General features: G+C 39.4%; 1 protein-coding gene across 2 annotated transcripts in view; it reads left to right on the top strand.

Annotated features, from left to right (window-relative positions):
• The first annotated feature begins 3,493 nt into the window (after positions 1-3,493).
• Positions 3,494-25,281, top strand: part of KIF5B (kinesin family member 5B) — a 31,871-nt gene continuing 10,083 nt past the window's right edge. For both annotated transcript variants that reach the window (XM_041408446.1, XM_041408445.1), the window contains exons 1-14: positions 3,494-3,857; positions 11,060-11,147; positions 12,697-12,770; positions 13,204-13,308; positions 13,715-13,763; positions 14,058-14,113; positions 14,233-14,320; positions 15,717-15,841; positions 17,324-17,428; positions 17,816-17,961; positions 19,740-19,888; positions 21,216-21,409; positions 22,320-22,388; positions 23,489-23,695. In XM_041408446.1, coding sequence (XP_041264380.1) covers positions 3,732-3,857; positions 11,060-11,147; positions 12,697-12,770; positions 13,204-13,308; positions 13,715-13,763; positions 14,058-14,113; positions 14,233-14,320; positions 15,717-15,841; positions 17,324-17,428; positions 17,816-17,961; positions 19,740-19,888; positions 21,216-21,409; positions 22,320-22,388; positions 23,489-23,695 — 1,581 coding nt within the window. In that variant the 5' untranslated portion in view covers positions 3,494-3,731. The remainder of the gene's footprint in view (positions 3,858-11,059; positions 11,148-12,696; positions 12,771-13,203; positions 13,309-13,714; positions 13,764-14,057; positions 14,114-14,232; positions 14,321-15,716; positions 15,842-17,323; positions 17,429-17,815; positions 17,962-19,739; positions 19,889-21,215; positions 21,410-22,319; positions 22,389-23,488; positions 23,696-25,281) is intronic.

Here is a 25,281-nt window from a genome sequence, read left to right as displayed (position 1 = left end):
TACTAGGCTTAAACACCAAACAGAACAACTCACTTTTTATGACAACAGAGATATAGTTTTTTCTCATTATGTTACTTTTAAACAGAGTCTCTTAAGCTAAGTATCAAAAAATGTATGCTACAGACATTACATAAGAACTTAGAAGACAGCAAATATATTCTCAATTGGCAAAGAAAGCACATTCTGTTATTGCCACAAAATGGGAAACTTTCCAGGATGCTTGGTCTCTGCCATGTTCTCATGAGACCACATCTTTAAACACAAGTCCTCAAGGCTGCTCTTCTGACACTTCTTGGCGCCAGCAGAGATAACACAGTGCCCTCTTTGAGCACACGGCTTTGTTGTGTCAGCCTTTAAGTAGGTCATGCCAAGGAGCTGTTGCTATTTTGAACAACAGATCAGAGAAGAGAAACTTCATGACAGAGTTTCTGACAGGAATCTGAGAGCACACGTGTGGTTCAGCAGAGCTCTTTTACCAAGGGCTCCCACAGCTGGGATGGGACTCCATCCCAGCCACTTCTCCTGTGGGGTCACACAAAACCAACAGTTTCAGAGTGGCCAGTTCCTACTACAGAGTTCACACATGCTGACATCTTTTGTTTCAACATAGTTAAAATGAGTAATTATCTACTCATGTGTCTGTTTTGTCTTTCTGGAGTGTCTGCTCTGTCAAACATTCAACAGGCAAGCAAGGCCAAGCACCTATTTTCTTGACAATCATGTAATTATGAGGTTTCTTCTTTGACTGAGATGTTCTTACATTGGGCACTACACATTAGTAAATGCAGCTAAAAATACATCCCCTCTGCTTATGGATAACAAGAAGTTTCTTCAATACATTAGGGTAAAGGATGTTCAGCAGTTGAAACATGTATTTCTGTGAATAATAATCACAAAGTTGTTTATTATGCAGCTAATATTTCTTTTTCCTTTTAATTAATTGAAAAAGTAGTAAATAATTTACAGTCCTTTCATAAAAGTAATAACCTTCTGTCACAGGAAATCTTCCAGGATCCAAATCCTGCAGCTGCATAAGAACATTGCCAGCCATAAGCTTGTGAATAACCCCAGAAATAGATGAGATAGAAGTATTAATACATCTTGAGATAGAAGTATTAATACATCTTGCTGCTTGAGATACAATGTAATAATTTCTAAAATAGCAACCAACTAAAACAGGTTTTCTGACATGTAAAACCTAGTAACAATTATGTTTACAACATTTTATTGAAAACTGTAGACAGATGTCTGTGTATATCTCATATGCTAGATGTTGTGGACCAGCACTGGACCTTCTACAGACTGAGCCTCTACCTTGGCTTTTCCAGACAACTATTTCCACATGTGCTCAGAGGTGTGGACACGTCATTGCTGCTGCCCTGCACAAGACAGCACAGTCCTGCTGCATTTTTAATCACAGTGGAAAAATAAACTTGTTACAACACGAACTCGGTTTAGAAGATTTAGCTTACCTCATAAGATAAACTAGGCACAGAAATATTTCTTGTGTTACTCTGTGAAAAGAACCTATAACTGCAGCTAGATTATTAGGCCATTTTTCTGTCAAGTGGAGCACTTTTGAAGTGTTTGCCTTGCACACCTATCCTAAGTAAAAAACACATCACTGAAATCCCTAAACTGAGAAGTCTTAAAAATGGGGGATGCCTGATTACAGATAGTCCCTGTTAAAATTCACACTACTTCCTCCCTTTTTTATAATGAAAAATGAGTACTTTTAAGGGAAGCATACTGCTCTTCTGAGTCATTCTGGCCTACTGAAATACACTAACTTAAGATAAAGGCTCCCTATTATTTTTTCCGAGGTTCTTAAAATTATCTTCAAGGCTATTTGAAAAATTATCAGTACAAATCATGATTTCTGTCAGGAAACTGGCTGAACTCAGCCAAGCTGTGAGTTTGTACTTTGTTCCAATCTGAAAGTTCACGCCTGGATGTAAGAGGCACAGTTGTAAAAGTGTGAAACTCTTGGGGCTCTCTATCAGAATGGTTTACCTGATGTTTTTGTCTAGATACAGTTACTAAGTTTTGGTCAACTAGATTTAGAGCCCCTGTAATAAACACATAAACAAAACTTGCAATAAATTAAGCTTTAAAAAATTGCTGTCCAGATGTTAGTTTGTTTTTTGGTCTTTTTTTCATTTGAGATGAAGAGGTCATGACAGTCTCCATCCTGGAGGTGACACCATGAGCTGTGGGCTGTGTGTTCTCTGATCCCACTCACTGGGTTCCAGCTCCAGGACACACGCAGGCAATGAAGGCACACTGGCTTCTCCATGTGACCACCTCATGGATGTGGATCTCCCCCCTTTTAGCTAGCAGAGGAAAAAAAAAATGTAAACAAACTAAAAGTCCCAAGTATTATAGGTTCCTATCTCAACCACCTGCTTTAAGCCTTTACTTCAACACTCGGCCCCTCAGTTTTGTCACACATACAGCGCCGTCCCCAGCACTGCCATGCCAGTGCTGGGGTAGATGTTTAAATGTGAGGTTCCCTCTACCCACCACACTACCGATGCCACACTGAGCAAATGGATTGCCCTCATCACACAGCGCACCCGTATTGGAAACCTTGGTGACATGGCCATGTCACCTGTCTGACACCCGTTGCCAGCGGAACTGAGGTGGCAGCATGTGTTGATGCCCAATGCTCCTCACCACTGTGGCCAGCAAGGCCTCATCTCTACAGCCCTCAGCCGATAACCTGAGGGAGCTGGGGGTGGTTGGCCTGGAGAAAAGGAGGCTCAGGGGTGACTTTTTCACTCTATAACTGCCTGAAAGGAGGCCGTAGCCAGGTGAGGTCAGCCTCTTCTCACAGGCAACCAGCGACAGGGCAAGGGGACTTAGCCTTAAGATGGCCCAAAGGAGGTTCAGGTTGGACAGTAGAAAGAATTTCTTCACAGACATTGGAATGGGCTGCTCAAGGAGGCTATGGTGGCTGTCCTTGGATGTGTTTAAGGAAACACTGGATCTGGCATTTAGTTGACATGATGATGTTTGGTCATACGTTGTACTTGATCACCTCACTGCTTTTCCAGCCTGATTCTGTGATTCTGTGTAGATGATGCCAGGTTGCCCAGGAACGTGGTGGAGTCATCATCCCTGGGGGGGGTTTAAGAGGCATCTGGATCTGGCACTGGGTGATATGGTTTAGTGCTTTAGGGGTCACAGGGGCACTGCTGGGTTGACGGTTGGTCTTGATGATCTTAAGGGTCTCTTCCAACCTTGATGATTCCATGATTCTATAAATCTATAATTCTACTATTCCATGAGTTTATGGCCTCACGACGCGAGCGGCGGCCGCGGGCGGTGCCATTGCAGCCCCCCCCGCCTGAGGCAGCCCCGCCCCTGCCAGCGCCCCCGGCGGCCCCGCGGGCACCGCCCCGCCCGCCTGAGGGCGGTGCCGCGCCTGCGCACAGGGCGGGGCTGGGGGTGGGGCGGGCGCTGCGGTGGGTGACGTCACCCACCCGCCCTACCGGCGGGGCGGAGTGGGAGCCGCGGCCGCAGCCGCCATGGCCGGTGCCATGTTGGGGAGGAAGTGAGAGCGGGAGGCGGCGGCGGCGGCCAGGAAGGAGCCCTTCCCTTTTCCCTCCTGCCGGGGCGGGCGCGGGTTTCCCGGCCACGGCGGCTTGCGAGACCCCCGGCGCGGGCGGTGCGGCGGCGGCAGCTGGCGGCGGCGGAGCTGAGCGCCCCGGAGGCGGCGGTGGCCTAAGATGGCGGACCCGGCGGAGTGTAACATCAAAGTGATGTGTCGCTTCAGGCCCCTCAACGAGTCCGAAGTGGCCCGAGGCGACAAGTACATCGCTAAGTTCCAGGGCGAAGACACCGTCGTCATCGCGGTGAGGGGCCGCCCCGGGCGGGAGAGGCGGGAAGCGCCGCGGGGGAGGGAGGGACGGACGGAGGGAGGGAGGGAGGGAGGGGGTGTCAGGGGTCGGCGGGGTCAGACGCCGCGGGGATGGGCGCGCTGTGAGGCGGGAGGGCTCGGGAGCGCCTGCGGGCGGGGACGCCTCGGGAAGGGGAGCGGCCTCCTTGGAGACCGAGGCAAAGGGGAAAGGGGGCAGGGACAGCTGCGGGCGGGGTGGGCTGCTCTGGGTGTGGGAGGCTGTGGGGGCAGAGAGGTGTGGGGCTGTGAGGGCAGGGCGGGAGACCTTCGATAAAGCCTGCAGCCGAAGGCCGAGTGCCGAGGTGCGGAGTCAGGGCGAGTCCCGCAGTGTCCGCCGGCCGGGCGCTCCCCGGGCCGTGTGGGACTGCTGAATGCACGCGTGGGAGCTGCCCCCCATTCCTGTCTGCGGAGAGTTTTGGAAACGCCGAACGACAGTGCGGGTTCCAGAGAATTAGTGCTCAAGATCTGTACATCAGTCTTCAGCTGACAGCTTCTTTTCTGTTGTTGTTAAATCAGAATAAACAGACCATTTGCCTTACTACATGTTCGTAAATGTATTTTAAGTGGAGTCTCCTTGCAAGTTATGAGGCCTAAAACATATTGTTAAAAACAATATGGATGTTGCAGGGGAAAAGATAATCCTTTCCTTTTTCTTCAGTGGGTCATAGCTAGCTACAAAGTGGAGCTGGAATATAAAAATAAAGTATGGTAGTTTGTTGCCTGGTTTGGTCGGTGTTGTAGGAACACACTTTATCCCCAGTGTTTGTTTTGTTTTGTTAACTCTTAATTTGTGTTTTCATGTAAACATATTTTCTGAGAGACTTCTGGTTCTTGCTGAAAGTAATTTAGAGGCTAGTTATCTGTCTAAAAATATGTTTTGTTTCTTGAGGCTGCCAATAATAGCTTTTTTGCACAGTATCTGAAGTTGCAGGAGGCAATTTAATAACATACTTTTTTGTAAAAGGAGCTACTAAATACTAGTGCTTTAGTCTGTTAATATTTGGCTGAACTTGTCAATAAAATATGGAATTCCACGAGTCTGGAGTGACAAGAACAATAGCATGCTTGTGAAATGAGGTAATTTGGGCTCATTTCAGCTGGCAAGTTACTATCTTGGAGTACACCACTTCTTCCTGAGGTTGTACAGGTAAACTCAGAGTAAGGAGCCAGTCCTGGAAAACAGAAAATTTAACTAAAGTGGATAATCTCACTTTAATAAGTAAATACCCATTCATTGTGACACTGCATAGTCTGTTTATAATCCACAGTTTAGTATAGAAACCTTCATGTGTTCTGACTTAAAAAATAAATTTTCTTTCAGTAGCCCTGGTAAAAATGAAAGCTTATCTTTTTAAAATACTCTTTAGGTGCACTTTAAAATTATCTAAAATGTAGATTGTGCTGAGGTGGTTCTGTATCTGAGTAGAACAATTTGATGGTGTGCTTCTGAGGGATCATGTGGGGCTTTCTGCTCAGGATTGATGTTTACTGTTGCCAGCTGTACCTTGGTTATTTCACCTTGGTAAAAATTACAACATATTTCCCAGTTGTCCTGGATCCAGGACTTCCTATGTCTGACCTGGGGGAAAATGCCCCCAAAATTATTAAATTAGGTAGCAGTGACATTTGTGTCTTGTTTCACAAAATTTGAATAAAGGTTTGATACTCTGATTTTGTCTTTGTAATGGTGGCTACAAGACTGGTATCCTCAAAATTATGACTTGAATCCCTAAAACTGTTGACAGTAACTTGTGTTTGGTAGTTTTGTTTTTGATAGCTTGACTGATTTTTTACAAATTTAGCACTGTCTAACCTGAGCCTGTAGGCAGGCACCGCTTGTTTCTGTGTGTTGCAGAATTGCCCAGGGGAGGATAACAGAAGCAATGCTCATGAAACAGTGGCTGAAAGGCTTCCTCCACAAGCTGTGTGTTTGGTTACCTCAGCTCTTTGGTTTCTGTCCTTGTTGCTGCCTGTTGAGCAGTAATTGAGCTACTTTTGTTCTTTTATAGCTGCTTCCCTCAGCTGCCTGAAGGACTCGCACCTCCCGTGGGTTCTTGCTCGGGGCTGGAGCAGTGGAGGCTGCTGTAATAACGCTTGGGAGTTGCCTCTCACGGTCGAAGCAGAGCTGATCCCAGGCTGCAGATTTGACTCCTCTGGAGGAGGGTGGGGAGGGAAATCGGTGACTGTAACAAACCCTCCTCCTTCCTTGACTCCCCTGTCATCTCTGAGCTGGCTGTCTTCTGTTCTTTTCCTAGCTCCTATGAAGTTAGTGTCATCCTTGTCTTTCTGGACGAGTGAGTCATTTTGATCTCTGTTAGATAAAATAATAGTTTTAAGTGTAGCTAGTGTGTAACAGCAGTTTGAGGGGACATAGGGTGTTGGTCTGCTTTAAAGAGCAGACTCTGAAACAAAGTATTTTCTTTCCACAGAATGAAACTTTTTAACTAGTAAAGGGTTTTTAATTTTTTATTTGCAGGCAGCTTCCTTCCATCTTACTATTCTATTAATTATTTTTTCCTAATGGCTTCTCCTGTTAATTAAGTATCAGGATTTTGTTAAAATAGATGATAGGATTACTTGTTATATGACTTTTATGATAAACATTAGAAATGTACCTGTATGTGAAAATTGATAGCAATTTGCTAGTGGATTTCAGGCTTTTGAGTAAGATAGAACAGGGAGGAAGAGCAGTTTGATATGGGTTTATCTCCTTTGTTTTATCAAATATAAAACTGCTTGCAACTGAGTAGCTTTATAGTTCTGCATAATGTATCTATAGATCTTCTCTAAAAACCTTTCTGTATCTAGTCTTGTTGATCTTAGCGCTACCCAGAAGATACATTGCTGAAAGCAGTGACACTCTGGGGTTTGGAACTGAAGGCTGAAGCAAAAGCAGCACTACCCAGGGGCTGCACTGGTGACACACTTATGGGTGTGTCAGAAATGGGCAGTATGCCTCAGTGTCCACATGGCTTTTAGTACCCATCATGGCCTATTCCTTATTTGTATGGCTTTCAGAAAAGAATCATGGCTACTGTCTCTGCTTTCATGTTTGTTTAAGATGTACCCCTGTGATCCTGGAAAGAGCTTGAGACATTTGGCTTTATTTTCATTATTGGATTGTTAATTGGACAAGGCTAGGTTAGAAGGTTGTTAGACTCTGGTAGATAAGGTCACTTCTACTACTGCAGCTTTTAGTAGTAGATTTTTCAAAAGCAAAATGCTGAAGGGTGTACTGGACTGTATAGATTTAAGAAATTAAATGCATTCTTTAAAATAACTTTATTGTTATTTGCTAATGCAGAAAGAAATCAGTGTTTCATTAGAGACAAGAAAAAGGCATCGGGTCTACAGTGAAACTATAAATATGAATCAGGAATTGCAATCTGTAGCTGAAATAAAACTATTATTCCAGTGTTACCCTCTTTTTCTTACTTCATTCCATTAAATCTTGAGAAACAAAGGTGCTTTTCAGGTGACAGTGGTATGATGATTTAACAGAAAGGAATTATTCTGGTTTGCAGGAATCTGCAAAAGCAGAGCTCTCTTCCCTGGCTGCAGTGCCAGTTGTGTAGAAACACCTCACTCATATTTGCTGGGTTTTTTTTGTCCTGATATTCAGTGACCATTTTTATAAACAGCAGTACTTGCTTTTCTCCTTAGAAGAACCTTTCTACTAAAGTAAAAAGTTTGGCTGAAACATTTATTCAAAAATATTCTGTTTCCATTCTGGAAATTGAGTTTCTAGTCAGTGTTTTAAATCACATATTTTAGTAATTCTGTAGCAAAAAATAACTGCTCTAAAACTTAATACTTGAGTTGCAGTATTTCCACAGAAATAAGAAAAAGGGGACAAAAAGCTGAGATTCACTGTTCTGTAACAGCTGCACTTCTGTGTGCATGCAGCTAAGACAAGAAGAAAATCCTCTTTCTTTACCCTGAAATTAAAATATTAATTTGTAGCTGTGCCTTTTCACCCATTGACAGTGTTGGACTTGATTAGGTGTGTCAAAGCAGCAATACCTTAGCTTAGTAATAGGAAGAAGTGAGTCAGGTGTCTGACATCATACTTTCCAGAAATTATTCCATTTTGGATAAATCTTTTAACATATTTTGTGCTGATGGGAAGAACATTTTTTAATATAGATGCAGATCTTAAAGGCAAAGTAAGCCCATTATGTACTGCTTTAACCTTTCACCAGGAATAGGCTAAGCATGGGTAGGTGTTGTAGCACTGTTTGAACTGTCCATTCTAGCAAAAAAACATTAAAGAGCTTCTGCATGTGTTGTGGTAGAAAAATATCCTACTGATTTTTCAAGCAAATTTTTTACTGCTGACTTTGCTTCAGATATCAGTGCATAAGAAGTAAGGTGAACTCAGGTGATCTTATGAATAACCAATTCTGTACTTTATGGAAAGTTGCAATAGTAATAAATTACATATATGGAGACAGCCTTTAGTATTTCTTGGACTTTTGATGTAAGTTTTCAGTGTAGTTGTGATTGCAGATTTTTCTGTAATCCTCATTGGATATTTTGATACAATACTTTTCCACAGAAACTCACATGTACTCCAGATTTTGTACAATTTAGATTGGCTGAGCATGCTTTCATATAATGGGTAACTAGTCTTTAAGTTAGCTGTGGAACTGTACTTCAGCATCGTCCCTTTGTTAAGATTTGGTTTAACTAGTGCTAAATCACATGGCAGCTGCACCTTTCTGAAGCTGTGAGAGCACTTGGGAAGCTTTGCTGTGAGACCACATCCCTGTAAGTGCAAGGCAGCTGCGGGAGCTGCACTTGTCTTGTGGTTGGCTACAGACAAAAGAAATGCTAGGCAAGGAACAAAAAGATTCTGAGAGAGGAAGTTAGAAGTTCTGCTTGTTTGCTTGGTATTTTATGTCTTGCTTATAAGGCCATATGTATTAATTTTTTTAACAGAATTTGAGCACCGGTTTCTGTGTCAAAGCAGCCTTGTACTGTGTTAGTGACACTGCTGCTACCCCTGTCAGGGACCATGCAGTAATGCTGCTTGGGCCTTTTGTGTCTTCAGTTCATCTGATTGTTTACTGCTTGGGGAAGAAAAGGCATCTGGTGCACAAAAAATATCTGACACTTTAATCTTTCTTGATTAATCTCTGAAGGTAATGAGGAGACTTTCTAGGGCATGGTAATCCGTGTAATACTGTTTTAGCTTTGTTTGCTGCAGAAAGTAGACTGTAAAGAGAAGTGATAAGACATAGCATTGTAGATGTCAAGGATGTGAAACCATACTGAGTGGGAGTAATTTGCATTCTTAAAACATAATTATCTTGGAACCTGCTTGTCTAAACTTACTTGATTAGATACTGACTCAGTGATGATGGAGCAGGGACATGCCACTAATATGGATTTTCATAGGTGTGATAAAAAGATAAGGATGTGTGAGCAAATATTCCACTTTCCACATGTAAGGGATGGAGAAATGACAACAGGACCCCTTGTGAGGATTCTCTTAGCCAAAATTATTAAGTTTTATATATAGATATCAATTGTTAACTTGAGGGAAATTGAAATTGGTGATGTGCTTAGCAGCTTTTACTGTATAAATAAACAAGGTCAATTAAAGGCAATACTGCCCAAGTAAGGCCTTGCAGCTTGATTTTCTGTTCCACAATGGAATTATTTCAGTGCATCTAAATATGCACTGGAGCATGAAACAGAGCTGATGAATGTTTTGTGGTGTAGCTGACTTGCAGTGTGTAGTACAGCTGATTGATACCTGTGAAATTGGAGGCTTTTTGAAACTACAGCTGCTAGTGAGAAAGATGGTGTCATCTTTTCTATAGGATCTTTGCCTTTTGGTGTTGATGTGTTCTCAGTCTTCATTTTCTTACCTCAGGGTTATTAACTTGTTAGTTGTCTCCCTCCTGGTGTATCTAACAGCCTCAATTCTACCTGCAGAACATAGAGACTTGAGGTGTCTTTGAAGCTGAAATGAGTAATGGAGAAGCGTGGTGTTTTCCCTGCTGTGAACAAGTGTTCTGACAAACTTCAGCCCCTTAGGGACAGTTTCTGCCTACTGAGTCTTGTGGTTTCCTGAACACATTTGTACAGTGAACACTGTAATTATTTTTCCAAGAGAGTGCTCATCCACCTGATTCCAAGGCCTCAGATAAATGTGTTTAGTCTAAAAAAGCTTTGTTTGGTATGTTGCTAGATATTCTTAAAAGACAAATGGAAGGCCAGGCCAGGGAAGGCAGATGTGTGTGGGTAAGAGGTAGAAGCCATACTTGTTTCTTTGCTGGAGAGGCAATTCCAGAATATCCTTGTGGGAGGATGATAGTGAATTAAATTTAGGCAGAATGGCACACTTAACAGTTGCAGGGAGTCTTAACAGTGTTAACTGACCTGGGTGTTTTGTAAACTTCACCCATCTGCTTGGCTACCTACAAAATCAAGCTCTGAAAGTGCGACAAAAATTTGAGCTTTGTAAGATGAGCGTAATCTTTTATATCCTAATGGATTGTCAGCTGCTTAGAACTGTTATGAGAACCTCTTCTCTAAAACAAAGCAATATCCAATGATCTTCTCAACATTCTGTCAGATCTTCCTCATGTAGTCTTTTCCAAAATGAGTCTTGTGAAAGGTTCCCTTGCCCAGCATTGCCTTTTCTTTTGCCCGGGGAGCTTTACTTTAAGGATGTCTTATATGGCACAGTAGTTTGTGTTGAATATTTCTTTTTGGTTTGATTTTTTTCAAGAAATACTGGCAAGACAGGTACTCTGTGTCATGGGGTATGTTTTTAATAATCTGAGTTTACCAGAGTAAATCTACTACCAGGGTAGGTGAGAATGAGGGTTTTTTAGATGTGCAGACCAGGCATTGGCTTACCTTGTAAATCAAGTAACTTGAGGTGATGTGGCAGAGCAGTTTTGCAGAGCTGTGTAGATAACACTTTGAAAGCAAATGCATTTAATTCAAGGCCTTCCTTGTAAGCAAGCGTGTGAAGCTTTAGGCAGCACTGTTTAAGCTGATTTCCGCACTACAGTCTTCAATGCTTAAAATAGAAGATTAGGCTGAGACAGCGTGGAGTACTTCTGAACTGTTAATAAACACCTTCCAGTTCCACTTGCAGCATTTTTTGATAACTCTTTTGTTTTGTTTGTTTTTTTACAGTCCAAGCCATATATATTTGACCGTGTATTCCAGTCAAACACATCACAAGAACAAGTATACAATGACTGTGCTAAAAAGATTGTCAAAGGTAAGGTAGAAGGGCAAATTTACTGTAAGAAAATCTCATATTCCTGTGGATTTCAGTGTTGAAAACTAATACTTCTATTGCTGCCTTTTATCTCTGGAATGTTTAATAAGTGCCAACATGGATTGTAGCACCATACAGTCATCCTGTAGTTGAGCTGATAAATTATGTCAGTGCTTAATCTGCTGTTTCAGTTGATTGCAACGTTTGGTAACATTTACCTGTTACGTTTTAGGGGTTTTTTTACAGTTCTCTGCAATTACAATTTAAAGTAATTTGGCAGAAATTAAACATAATGACTGTTACTAATAAGTTTGAGATGTGACACCTACCCTCCCCATGCCCCCAAATTAACTGGTGAGAAACATCATACAGAAGTTCGTTTGGAGGAATGCAAGAGGAAATGAAAATTGTGAAATATGAGTTATTGCTGTGCAAAACTGAATTCTCAGATTTAGCCTAGTACCTTCACAAAATCAAGTCTTGTCACAGAGAAGGATATGCCACAGTAAGTTTTTGTAGTAAGCAATTGGCTAGTTCCCTGAAAATAAAATTGATTGATTTCTTGAGGGGATCAATAAATTCTAATTGACCCAACTTTCAAAACAGCTTTACAAAGCCTTGTCAGAAATCCCTGAAAAAGCAACTGTTAGTTAATACCAACAGAACATTGGGTAAAAATACTGTGTTTTTCATCATTAGAGAAGTAAATTGCTGTGGGAAATTCATGCTACTGCAAGTATTTAACCCTTTAATGAGTTAAATAATAATCAGGCTCAGATCAGAAGGTTGCTCCTTGAAAACTGAATTTAGCTAAGAATTGTAATGCAGCCCTTTTTCTCCATGTAAGACTGAGCTCTGTGTGGCATTTCTCAACTGTGCTGCATCAAGCTGAAATGAGCTCCAGGGGTGAGACAGATGGATTTACGGGTATGGTGGAGTGGCAAAGACCTCCCCATTTGGAGTATCTCCTCGTGCTTGTTTTTGGAAAATAAAAGTTTGCTTGCAGGATGTGATTCTAGAGCAACTTGCACATAAACCAGCCAACCCACCAGCCTCTCACCTCTCAGTCTAAAACTTTGCTTGGTTCATTCATCATTTGAAATAGAAGCTTATGGCCTAAGAGTAAGATGCTTGACACTTAGAGCGTTGATAATTCTCTTCAGAATTGGACAATTAAACTTTTCTGAAGGCAGAAAATATGATGGTGTTCTCCTGTTTGGTTTCTTCTGAGATATCAAAGACCATCTGTTCAGCCTGGCAATTGTATCGATTTCCTTTTTGTTCCTAAATGTGAAGTCCTGATTTTTCTGGTTGAAGAAACAGGTGCTTGTAATCAGCCAACTTCTAAGACACTGTCAGTAATGGCAAAATGCATTTAAAAATGTAGGGAGGAGCACCATCCCTCCCCCTAACTCTAGCACAAGGTTCCCAGACATTGAGTGATTTAACTTGCTGGGCATTTTAGGACTTGCTTGCTTGCGTTCTATTTAATTCAACTCATCTTTAGAAGAAGGAAATTAACACTAATGAAAATACTCTTTCCCTTTAGATGTACTTGAGGGATACAATGGTACAATATTTGCTTATGGGCAAACATCATCTGGAAAGACACACACTATGGAAGTAAGAAATGTTAAAATAATTTTCTCTTACTGTCACTGTCATGTCTTTTTGTTACAATAGTCTTTGCTTTGTAGAAATAAGATGTCAGCTTGTTTTCTGCTTGCAACATTTTGATACCCCTTTTTTTTAAGACTGAGAATGGCAAATAGTGTGAGTTTTTTTTTTCATGCTCAGTAGCAGGATGAGAAACACAGGAATAATATCAATAGTATATTGATATTACTACAACTACTTGTTGTAGTTTGGGAGAGTTCTGAGGCTGTTCTTTTCACTTTTGGGGAGCTGTGGGGCTTACTTTACTTCATGGAGTAAGTGCATGATATATGTCTGCATTTTGTCTGTTAAACTGAACTGGATGTTTTGTGTTTGAGTACTGTTTGTAATGCTGGATTGAGTATGAATTTTTTGTGACATTCTGTCTTTTTCTGTTAAGGGGAAGCTTCATGACCCAGATGGAATGGGCATTATTCCAAGAATAGTGCAAGATATTTTTAATTATATTTACTCCATGGATGAGAATCTTGAGTTTCATATTAAGGTAAACTTTTCTTCATTTTTACTTTAATCTGTATTAAAACTCCAAGGTAGTCTGTGTGTAAATGGATATTCTGTATCTGTTTCAATGCCTGTAACTTGGAAACCTGATAACCTGAGTTATTACTGAAGCAACTGATTTTTCCTAAAGAAGAATTATGTTAAAACTTTCATTTTGTTCCATTCAACATTGATGGAAACTATGATGATAACCTGTGGCAGTGCTGATAGTGATTGAAACTTGTGATCAAAACAGTTTCTTCTTAAAGATACATTTTAATTCATCTTTAAGAACTTGAGCTAGATGTAGTGTTATGTGGGAGGTCATAGTAATCATGCTGAATCCTTGTGATCAAGAAGCAAAGCATTTTTGCCTTCTGATGTATCTCTTTTCCTCTTCTTACTTCTAGGTGTCATATTTTGAAATATACTTGGATAAAATAAGGGACCTTTTGGATGGTAAGACTTTTATCAGTATTGAACATAAAAAATAAGTTATTCTGAAGGGACACATTAAAAAGCCCCTTATGTTCCTTGGGTATTCATTATGCTAATAACTTTGCACGATAAAGGTACATCATAATGGGAGAGCACGGAGCTCATCTGGATGGTATTATTAAAGCTGCAGTAGTGGTGCTTTCTTACATGTTTTTGTCAGGTGTTGCTAAGAGGTGACATTGATGGGACAGGCATGCATTGTACACAGTGCTTTCATTCACTTTTGCCTTAGCTTTGGAATGTTTTCTCTTCCAGTTTCAAAGACCAATCTTTCCGTTCATGAGGACAAAAATAGAGTTCCCTATGTAAAGGTGAGCATCAGTCTGACGTATTTTCATCTTGCATTCTTCTAGTGTTCCCCATTTACTTGTGCCTTGTTTATGTGGTGTCATTTTTCACAACCCTCCCCTCCCTTTTTCTTTTCCCAAAGGGTTGCACAGAGCGTTTTGTATGTAGTCCAGAAGAAGTTATGGATACTATAGATGAAGGAAAATCAAACCGACACGTAGCAGTTACGAGTAAGTATCATCTTCTGTTTCCTTTCAGTGATTTATCTCTTTGCTTCTGGTATGCCTTAAAAAAGTAGAGGAGGCACAGATAGTGAGCTAAATAATTCAGGTGTTTGAAAGGGTCTGGCATAAGCATTTTCAGTATGTTTTTCAGAAACAAGTATTTTCAGTTCATTTCTGGTTAGATCATGTTGCTTAGACTGGGATTGAAAGGAGAAAGTAAGTCATCAGTGAGGAGCTATGCATCACTGGAGAAAAGGGTGTAGTTCTGCTTTAGGAATAGTGCAAAATCCCAGTTTGTGGAATTTGTTTCAATTAACCTAGAAATCTCTTAAATGTGGCTCGTCCACAGTTTGATCATTCTGTTGCATATTCTAAGAGCAGCTGATCAGAATTCAGACCTGCTGCAGATTTAAACAGCATCCCAAGATTTTTGGGTGTAGCATGAAACTGAGTTGCAAGAAGCTGTGCCATAGGTCTCCAAATTCCCACAAAAAGCAGGATTTGGAAATGACAGAGGGGTTAGAGAAGACAAGGGAAGAGGTAGGTGCATGCAAAGTAAGACTTGATCTCTTTGAGGTGACTGTCAGAAGTCTCAGAGCCAATTTGAGGATGTTTCACAATCTTCCTGTGTTTAGTTCTTTGTTCAGGAAGAGAGGTTATACAGTCATTAAGAAAATATAAGTGTTTTCTTCTCATTTCTTAGGTTAAGGGTCAAAAATAAAAATAATATGTACCTTTTAAGGAATGTTTCAATCTTGTGGTTTTGCTTCATTGCTCCTAAGTAAAAAGGTTCAAGTGGGGACTGCACTAAGAAAATTAGATAGAATATTATTTTGTGTTCTGTGCTTCTTTTACATCAGTAAGCTGGTACTTTCAGAACTGTGAGAGATTTATGCTTAAAAGGAAGAAGAAATGGCCAGATGTTCTCATTCAGATTAAATTTTGTTACTGGATTAAAATAATACTTTAAATTCAACAAGTCTTGTTTTCTCTTAATGTTTATAGCAGAGGGGGTAGTACAAGACAGGGATGAAAGGCTGTGGCCGGTTAAAATTTTCAGAAAAGGATGAAATGGGGTACACTGGAAGTCTACAAAAGGCTCTCCTATCAAGACCTACATATACTTCCTGTTCTAATAAAGTAAATTAATGTGTGAAATCCATGTTTGACAAGCTAGCAAACCTAATGAGTGAACTTATGTGATATAAATAGGCGCCCAAGGGAAAACTGGGTCTTTCTTACCCAATTAGATACCATTAGTTTTTCTGCCTCTAGGTCTGCTGTCATTGGGAGATTACACTATACAGCTTAGATTTGGATCTCTTGCTGCACTGTGGGAAGGTGTTGTTTTAAGTGAGACTGGTTGTACAAATCTTTTTGATGTGTTTATTTTGGATTATAGATATGAATGAACACAGCTCCCGAAGTCATAGTATTTTTCTTATTAATGTAAAGCAAGAGAATACTCAAACAGAACAGAAACTAAGTGGAAAACTTTACCTTGTGGACTTGGCAGGTAGTGAGAAGGTAATTATAAGTTTCTCTTTCTGCTCTGAAACTGTGTTTTTTCTTTACAGTCAAGTATTTTACATTAGTGTAATACTGATGGTTCAGTTGTCATCTCTGAGGTGTGTTGATATTGAAACATGGTTTCTGAATCCTAGGCTGACTTGGCTGTTAAACACTTTAAGCTGATCGACATTTCTGCGAGGGAGGGTTTGTAAATCTGGACTAGGGTGTGGAAAGAGGGTAAAGTTCAGTTTCAGTATCTGAGGAAAAAAAAAGAGTGTTACAGATGTGTGGGTTAGCCAGGTACAGGAATAAAGTTTTATAGCTGTGGAATGTATGGATTTTCTTATGTAGTGATACCAAGTTTCTTAATGTGAAAATCTGATTAACATGGGTAATGTTTGCTTTCCTGTGTCAGTAGCTTAAAGCAGGGAAGGAAACATATCCTGTAATTAGTCTTCTAAAAGCTGGATTTCTGATCTTTTCATCTTTGCTTCTGGGTTTATCCCTGTCTTTGCCTCCAGTTTTTTCAGATGTTTCTGCTTGCTGTTGTGTTTCCTTACATCACTGCTCTATGACCTTATTGTTGTCTCTGATCCTATATTTATTCTGAAATGTGTTTCTTTAGTTAGAGTCTTTTTCCTTTAAAGAAGAGGGCTGGGTTGCAGGTCTCCTTTCTCTGTAGTTCTTTTCAGTGTTTGTTTCAAATTTTACTTTGGTGCATTTCCTCAGTCCCTTTGAAATACATGGAGTTTTCTGATGCCTTGTATCAGTTTATACACAGGAAAATAGAATTCTTTCATTGTAGTCATGGTCACAGCTTGGTGGAAATAGTAAAGGGAGGGTTATGGAACTGAAAGTCAAATTCAGCCCTGGAGGGAAAAGATGCAGGGTAGATAGAATGGCATCAGGTCAGATTTTTTTCATGTTTCTGCTACCTACTTAAGTTCCTAGAGCACTCATGTAGGTCAGATTATGCCTCTAAAATCTGTTCTCACAGATTTATGCTCGTGAAGATTTTATGCTGTATTTTCCATGGCTACTAGTGGAATGTGGTTTGGGTTTTATGGTTTGTTTTGTTAGGGTTTTTTAAGGGAAGAGGTAGTTTGATTTTAAGGTGATCTCTGGACAGACTGTTCATAATGTTTATTTACTTTTAAGGAATTAATCTTTTTTACAGACTTTAAAAAACTTCTGAAGTTATGTGGTAGAAGTTATTAATTGTACATTTGTCTGCTACAAAAATGTGTACTTTGCAGGGAGAACATTCACTTCAGTTAAAAATATGAGAAATGTCTTCAGACACTGAGTTTTGAATGAGTAATTGATAGTGAATTGGGGGAAGTCTGACTAAGAGTTGGCTTATGTGTACCTTATAAAGTCAGGGGGACTGACTTATAAATGGGGAAATTAGATAAGTTTTCTCTTAAATTTTGAAGATATTTTTTGAAGATGCATTCCCTCAGCGTCTCGTTAGTAATGTCCTGCAATATTGTGTAGGTTAGTAAAACTGGAGCAGAAGGTGCTGTGCTGGATGAGGCCAAGAACATCAACAAGTCTTTGTCTGCTCTTGGAAATGTCATCTCAGCCCTGGCTGAAAGCAGTGTAAGTGTTCTCTTTTGTCTTTTTTTACTTAAAGGTTACAAGTTTGCATCTCTGAACATACTGTGCAGAAATTCTTACCAATCTCAGTGACATGAGCCAGTGCATGGCCATTACTCTTGTACTGTATCGACAGTAAAGATTAATAAGTTACATTTAATGCTGAGGAACCTGAGCATCATACTGAAAGTTTCCTTGTGCTCTAAAGGTTACCAAACATAGAAATACAATCTTGTCATCCCATGCATCTTCAGTCTTAAGGTTAATGAATTAAAGTAGAATTTAATGTCTTTCTAAGGAGGTCATACCTAGCAAAAGTGTAATTCATATTTCAGCAAATTAAATGTGTCTGAAAACCCATGACTGATCATTCAACCTCTTCCTTGGTAGACATATGTTCCATATCGTGATAGCAAAATGACCAGAATCCTTCAAGATTCACTAGGGGGTAATTGCAGAACCACTATTGTTATTTGCTGTTCTCCATCTTCTTACAATGAATCTGAAACGAAATCTACTCTTCTGTTCGGCCAGAGGTGAGTACGTGACTTAACAGGAATAAATGCAGAATGAGAAATAAGTCAGTTGCTCTGTTAAGATTTTTGAACCAAATTAATTAGAATGTTTACTTTCTTTCTGTAATTCTTGAGTGTATATGTGCCTGAGTGTTGTGATCTGTCTTGTCTCATAATATATATAAATCCTTAAACCAGCCAGGATCCTGAAGACTGTATTTTCAGGAGAAGCATGTAATTTGCATCAAATTGTGGTTTAATGTATAATCTTGAAGGGCTATAATACTTCCCTGTCCCCTGCCCTCCCTAAAGTAGGTAGGAAGAAGGTAGGAAGGAGCTCTCCTCTGGTAAGTTGAATCCTTTATTTGCCAGGAGAGCCTGTTCTCTGGTCTGTATCTAACACTCCAGTAAACTTTGAAATGATACTTGTAAATTCCTGTGTCATTTGTAACTGAATTTATACATACTCATTTCCAATTAAGTACTTTAGTTAGGTAGTTTTTCTTTGCCATTGTATTACTGTTGCTGCTTTGTTATACTCCAGTTCCTGACCGCTAGATTGAATCACACCATTTAGCAGAGCACCTTACAAAACCAGTCAGTGTTTTGCTAGTCCATCTGGCTTTGATGTTAGTGTACCTCTCCCACTTCAGTCCAACAAGATAGTTTCCTACTGGTCTTCTCTGAGAAGTTTTGTATTATGCAAAATAGACCAGATTGGAAATCTGGCAGAATGTGGATAGTCAGTGAGTGTGGAGTAATGACTGCATTCTGCAGCAGTGGAGGTTTTGGGTTTCCTTTTAGAAGGTAGGAAGTCTTTTCCTTTTATTTAGTGAATGAGCTATTGGAAGGTACCTTCCAGCTGCAGCTGTGTAGTTTCACTGCCTTGTCCTCCTGATGTTTTCAGGAGTTACCAGAGTGCACTCCTGTCTCAGCCACTACAGTTAGTCCAGTACAATAATTCAACTTCCTGGGGATATCAAATTTATGCTGAAGCCCCCAGCTGCAGTAACTGGAAGCTATGTAATACTTGTATAATATAGTAGAAAATCATATCTTTTTTGTAGTAATGTCTCCCTAAGATTTTGCAGAAGAGTACTTATAGGAGTCAATGCAGGGCTAGGGAGATATTTAACTGCTGTTAAGCTTTTTTCCTGTTCTGAATTTTGAAGTGGGATATTCAGTAGTAGAAGACAAAGCAGGATACTGAGATGAGTGAGGTATGGCACTATAGTGAAAACCATACATTACTTAATGAAAATGTTATCACTGCCTGTAGTTTTGTCTCCAAAACTAATTTTAATGGAATTCATCTGAATGTAGAGACTCACCCCTGCCATTACCTAAGTAGCTTGTAACACCTTTTTGGTTAGTGGAGATCTAGTAACTGGGCTTTTGGTTGAAATGAGCTGTTTCTTAGATAAGCCAGATGGTTTGCATGCTAGAAGTGTCCTCTCCACTGGACAGGACGGTGTTTGCTAGATGTGGAATACTATCATTTGTTCAAAACTGTGTACAACTGTCCTGACCTCAGTTCTTTCAGATGAAGATATGCAGCTTAATTTTTCCAACTCAATCAGCTTGAGATTTCTCAGCTTTCCAAAAGTTGTGTTGTTCTGTCTTTCAACAATTTTGCTAATCCAATTAAAAGAATAGTAACTTGATAGGGAATAGAAGTAAGGTTTTGGAAGAGATGGGAATGTTTGTTTTCACTAGTGATATGTGAACATGTTATTTAGTAACCTTTAATTCCTTTCTTTAAAAATAAAGTTTCAGAGCTTTTTGTTTTCTCTGTGTAGAGCAAAGACTATTAAGAACACAGTCTGTGTCAATGTGGAGCTCACTGCAGAACAATGGAAGAAAAAGTATGAGAAGGAAAAAGAGAAAAACAAGACTCTGCGTAACACCATACAGTGGCTGGAAAATGAGCTCAACAGATGGAGGAACGGTGAGAAGCAGTTTTATTATTATTCTGCAAACTTTAGGCAAGACAGCACACACTGAGTTAGTCTTCAGGCTACCAGAAATAGCTAAGAGCACTATGCAAGGCAGTAATAAGGATGTTAAAGCTGGAGTAGTAAGTCAGCTTTTTTTCACTTTATTGCAACTGAAATAACTTCTAATAATCATGTTATGACAGAAATGTCTGAAAGTGTGTTCCTGTTAGATTGTTCAACACTTGATTTTCTAGCAGGACTAGATTTACTTACATTGTAAAAAAATTTTGGGGGACAAAAAGCATATTATTTGTAAGTGCAGAAACTAAGTAAAATGTTTCCTCTGTTTTGGTTTTCTGATTCAAAACAATATCACAAGATCTTGCCCTCATTTAAAACTCAAACATGTGAATGGGCAAAAAACCCACCCAAACCCCAAAGCTGCTGACAGTACCAAATATGTGCCTGTTAATTCTTCCTGAATGATTAACTTCTTATCAGTTCAAGTTGCTGGCAAAATGCAAGTTAATAGTGAACCCATAAATTCAGAAAAGGAGAACATAGGTCATACAGATATACTCTGGAGTTTGGCAGCTGTAGAAGATGATTTTGCAATCTGACCACTGCACCACATCCTAATACAAATCTGAAAAAAATGGGTTTGCTGAAATAGGTTTGGTAGGATGTAGGGGATTTTTTTGTTTGTTTTTGTTGGGGTTTTTTTTATTGTTTCGTAGAGCTGATATGAGGCCACACCTGAAATGTCAGTTCTGAAAGAGCTATACTTAACATGAGATACTGGAGTGTTGGCAAGAGCCTATACCTTCCAAGGACTGCAGAAAATGTTTTGAATAAAGCACTGAGGAATTTAGTTTAATTTACCAGAGAAGTGCCTTGACATGTTCTGTTTTCTTCTCTGTGAAGTGTTCTCATCAGAAAAATCTTTATGAACATAAAAGGATAAAATTGTAACTGAAAAGATTTAAATTAGAAGCAGAGCAATGTAAAAGTAAATGTGGCTACCTAGTAAAACAGTGCCAAGTGAGAGAGAGAGTTTTATGTCTTCTGGGACAGTTAGGTGACTTTCTAGAAGATAAGGTTTGATGTATAATTTGGATCTCATCATATTTCATCCAGTTACTCTGCTGTGTTTTGTGGTAAGCAGGAAATTGTTTGGATGGTCTAGTGGTCTTTTTTTTTTTTACCAAGTAATCAGCCAAATTAAATTGCTTATTAACAGTGTAAAACTGTTAGTAGTAAATATGTAATACTTCTCAAGGATAATTTTGTGGGAAATATGTCATGGCTAACTGTACTAAAATAAAGTTTACTTTTAAGGGGAGACGGTACCAGTTGATGAACAGTTTGACAAGGAGAAGGCCAACTTAGAAGCTTTTGCAGTGGACAAGGATATTACTGTTATTAATGATAAACCAGCTACCACAATTGGAGTAACTGGCAATTTCACTGATGCTGAGAGAAGGAAATGTGAGGAAGAAATTGCCAAACTTTACAAACAGCTGGATGACAAGGTATGCCATTCTTGCTTAATGTAAGATCTCTCGAAAATATCTCTTGAACTGTATTATTGTATAATATGTCTTCAGCATTCTCAGGAGGAGAAGCCACTCTTGTGACCCAAGGGAATGGCCTGAAGTTGTGTCAGGGGACGTTTAGGTTGGATATTAGAGAAGGTCCTTCATCCAGAGGGAGGATGAGCACAGGAACAGGCTGTCCAGGGAAGTGGTCACAGCACCAAACCTGACAGAGTTCCAGAAGCCTTTGGACAATGCTCTTGGGCACAGGGTGTGATTCTCAGGGTGTCCTGCACAGGGATGATAGTTGGGCATGATGATCCTGATGGGTCCCTTCCAACTCAACTTATTCTGTGATTCTGTGTTTAATTTGCCAGTAGTCATTTGTTAGCTCAGCTTGTTTAAGTATTTGCTGAGAGTGCTTCCTCTTAATTCTGATTAAGAGAAATCGAAGTTCCCTTATCTGGTGCTAAGGGAGTATTGTTTGTTAGTTGGAAAACAATTAATGTGGGAAAATTAGTAACTTGAAGACATTTTTTTTTCTTTTCATGTTTTGGATATTTTATTTGAAATAAATAAAATCAAATTTAAGCAGTAGTACTGTATTTTAATAGAAAAAAATATTTTAATTAACAATTAATTGTTCCTTGGAAGTTAGAACAACTTGGAGAAGACTTGCAAAAGCACAAGACTTTTGTCTCTGAAGCATGGTGTATTACACATACATGCCAGGTTAAGAGCCTAATGAATCAACCAGTGAAAATAATTGTTTTTTACTTTTATTGCTTTGTTGTGTAATTATCTTGGAATAGAGAAAAGTTAGATACCTAACTCGTCTGCTGTCTTGTAGATTATTTTCTCAGTGGTATTTGTCAGTTTAATGAGCATAGTCTTATTTCAAATGCAGGATGAAGAAATTAATCAGCAGAGTCAACTAGTAGAAAAACTGAAGACACAAATGTTGGATCAGGAAGAGGTGAGTTTTGCTCTTGCATCTATATTTTATTTTCATTGTCTTTCCATGAAAGAAGTTGGTGGTATTTGGAATAGGTCACAGTTTCTGACCAAGGAGTAGAATGACAGCTTGCTGCTGCACAGTAGTTCTCTTCTATGCCTTGTCTAAATGTTCTGCCTGTTCATTCCTCCCACCCACACTGTGCTGATGGCCAGACTTAAACCAGCTTTACTTGGATCTTAAGTATCCATGAAGATTGAAAGAATTGAAGTATTTTATGCAAAGACAGCCACAGTTGTCTTCCATATGCAGAGTTAGCAGATTGTCAAAACTTAAGGTAACTTGATTGAATGTAAGAAATCTGTTTTAGGGTTTACTTCTGGTCAGTTGCTGTACAGAGAGAAGGGAGAGGAGGGAAATGTATTGTCCCATAATGAAAAAGGAAGTATCTATGTGTTAATTCACACCATACTTGCTAGAATATTCCAATTATTTGTATGCATATGTTGCCAGGGATATAAATTAATGAGGGGAAATTCCTGTTAATAGTGAAAATTTCATTTAGCCAAAATGCTAGTGAAATTATTTCTCTATAGCACAAATGTTAAAAAAGTAATATTTGTGTGCATATTTAGAAGGAAATGGGCCAAGGACTAGGAAAGTTGGAGCTACTGTTGAATCTAATTTAAATAAATATATCTGCTTTTTTAGGAATTGTACTCTTTGTCTAGTTATTCTTCAGCAGCTAACAGTGTTAAAATGCTTGAAGTTTAGTCCCTAGATTATTGATAATTTCAGACTCATGAGTAGAGTTCAGTGGCTTTTTTGAGAACTTGCAATATTCCATGGGCATTTCTAGTTGCTACTCCTATACGTCTTCATTTGTAATCACTTCCACTTTTAGGGTATTTAAAAACTTAAAGAACTGTGAATATAGATTATTAATTTAGTTGTTCATTGTATTCTGTTCTCGGTATCCTTATGCATGAAGCTAGTCACTAGGAATGTAGATATAAGCTACTGTAGCAGCTAAAAGCATTAATAAAAATCAAGGTATGTGTGGAATTTTCTTCATGATTATTTATTATTGTATTTTTCTTAAACCTCTGTCAATGTTGCAGCTTCTGGCGTCAACCAGACGGGACCAAGACAACCTGCAAGCAGAGCTGAATCGCCTTCAGGCTGAAAATGATGCTTCTAAGGAGGAAGTGAAAGAGGTGCTACAAGCCCTTGAAGAATTAGCTGTCAACTATGATCAGAAGTCTCAGGAAGTAGAAGATAAGGCAAAGGAATATGAACTGCTTAGTGATGAACTCAATCAAAAATCGGTATGAAATTAGGATAAGAAATTACTGACAATCTTCAGTGTGACTTTCTTGCCTTACCTATATTTCTTAGTCATTTGAAAGTGTTTCACAAGGGAAAATGAGATCCTAAGTCTAAAACTTACTTAGTTTTTGCAGGGAATGGTTGTCTAAAACCTGTAAACTTAAGAAAAAATGTGTGGTGATTATTGACCGTGATAGTGCTTGTCTTTAGTGCCTGTGGCATTTACCACCTGAATGGTGTTCAGAAATGTCCTAGGTGTCAAAACTTAACACTTTCATTACATGCTGGTTTTGTTTGTCTTTCTGGTGCAGTTGGGAAAATCCTGACTTAAGTGTCTTCTCTTTCCAATCTTGAAGTTGCAGTGAGCATGCTACAGTTTTTCTTGAAAGGAATGTGTATTTGCCTGCTGTGTGTTTGGAATGTGAGATAACTTACCTTGATGCCTTCAAAAATACGCAGTTTTTGGTTTACTTTCTGAAAGGAGTAGTTGGGGACGTATTCTACAAGATAACCCTTGTTAAAATACAGATGCAGCATCAGTCTCACAAGCTACTGTGCACCTCCTTACATCCCTGCAAAGTTTCTGAACTGACAGTTTTGGTAGCCAGTTATTTGGCAGCCAATCAGTTTTAAGCAGTTAATACTCTACCTACTGTCCTAAAATTCTAAGTACTGGAAAGGATCAGCATGTTTGCCAGCATTGCAGACAATATTAATGGCACAAGTCTCACTCCTTTCTGTTCTCGATAATGAGATGATAATAAGAGAGTCTGAGTCTGGTAGTGGCTGTCTCTTCCAAATTTTCAGTTAGTAAGATTTGACTTGGTAGAACACTTGTGATGTAATTGAAGTTCAGAAGATCATGAACCTTCTCTTTAAACTTCTGAGTATTCTGAACTCAGTAGTCTTCACTGGTCACTTACATCACTTGAAGATTGGCCGAAAGTCAGAGAATTATGAAAGTCAGAGTCTTATGAGCAACATTTAAAGTCTATTGGAGTAGGCTTGCACTGTGTGTGTGTATGATTCTGAAGTGTATGGTTTGTTTTTGATTTTTTTTTGTTTGCTTTATTGATGTAGTTTTTAGTTATAGGTACTGATTCTAGATATTATAACTAACATCCCCTGAGTGTCATGAATAACTCAATCTGCAAGAAAGCAACTGCAGAGGTGTCATAAAATCAAGACATCCCAATCTGGCACTGCTAACCCATGCAGTAACCATCCTTTGGCATCTCTGCCTGAAACTTTCCTGCTGTAAAACTTCTGGTGTTTTTATAAAACTGGACAACAAATAGTCGACTCTTGAGCATGCGAGCTGCTGAGCTGCAGCCACTACAACCACAGCAGCTCAAACCAGCTGAAAAAGTACTCAAGAATAAGTGTTGTGCTTATGAAATGTCAGTACTGGAAGAGTATTCTCATTTTTTGATTTGCAAGTAGGGAAGAGTTAAAAGCTCTGCAGATAGGGATGAAATTGTTTTAATTTACCAGAATAGGGCGGAAAGTGGTGAACTTGCTGTCCATTTACCTTTTTTCTATAAATGTGATTCCCAGAAATATTTAATTGTATATAACTCTAAAG

Source organism: Onychostruthus taczanowskii, unplaced genomic scaffold, assembly GCF_017590055.1.
Source record: "Onychostruthus taczanowskii isolate IOZ18803 unplaced genomic scaffold, ASM1759005v1 scaffold3, whole genome shotgun sequence".
Classification (NCBI taxonomy): Eukaryota; Metazoa; Chordata; class Aves; order Passeriformes; family Passeridae; genus Onychostruthus; species Onychostruthus taczanowskii.
The sequence above is the reverse complement of the archived record's forward strand: the minus strand, read 5'-3'. Positions and strand labels throughout refer to the sequence as shown.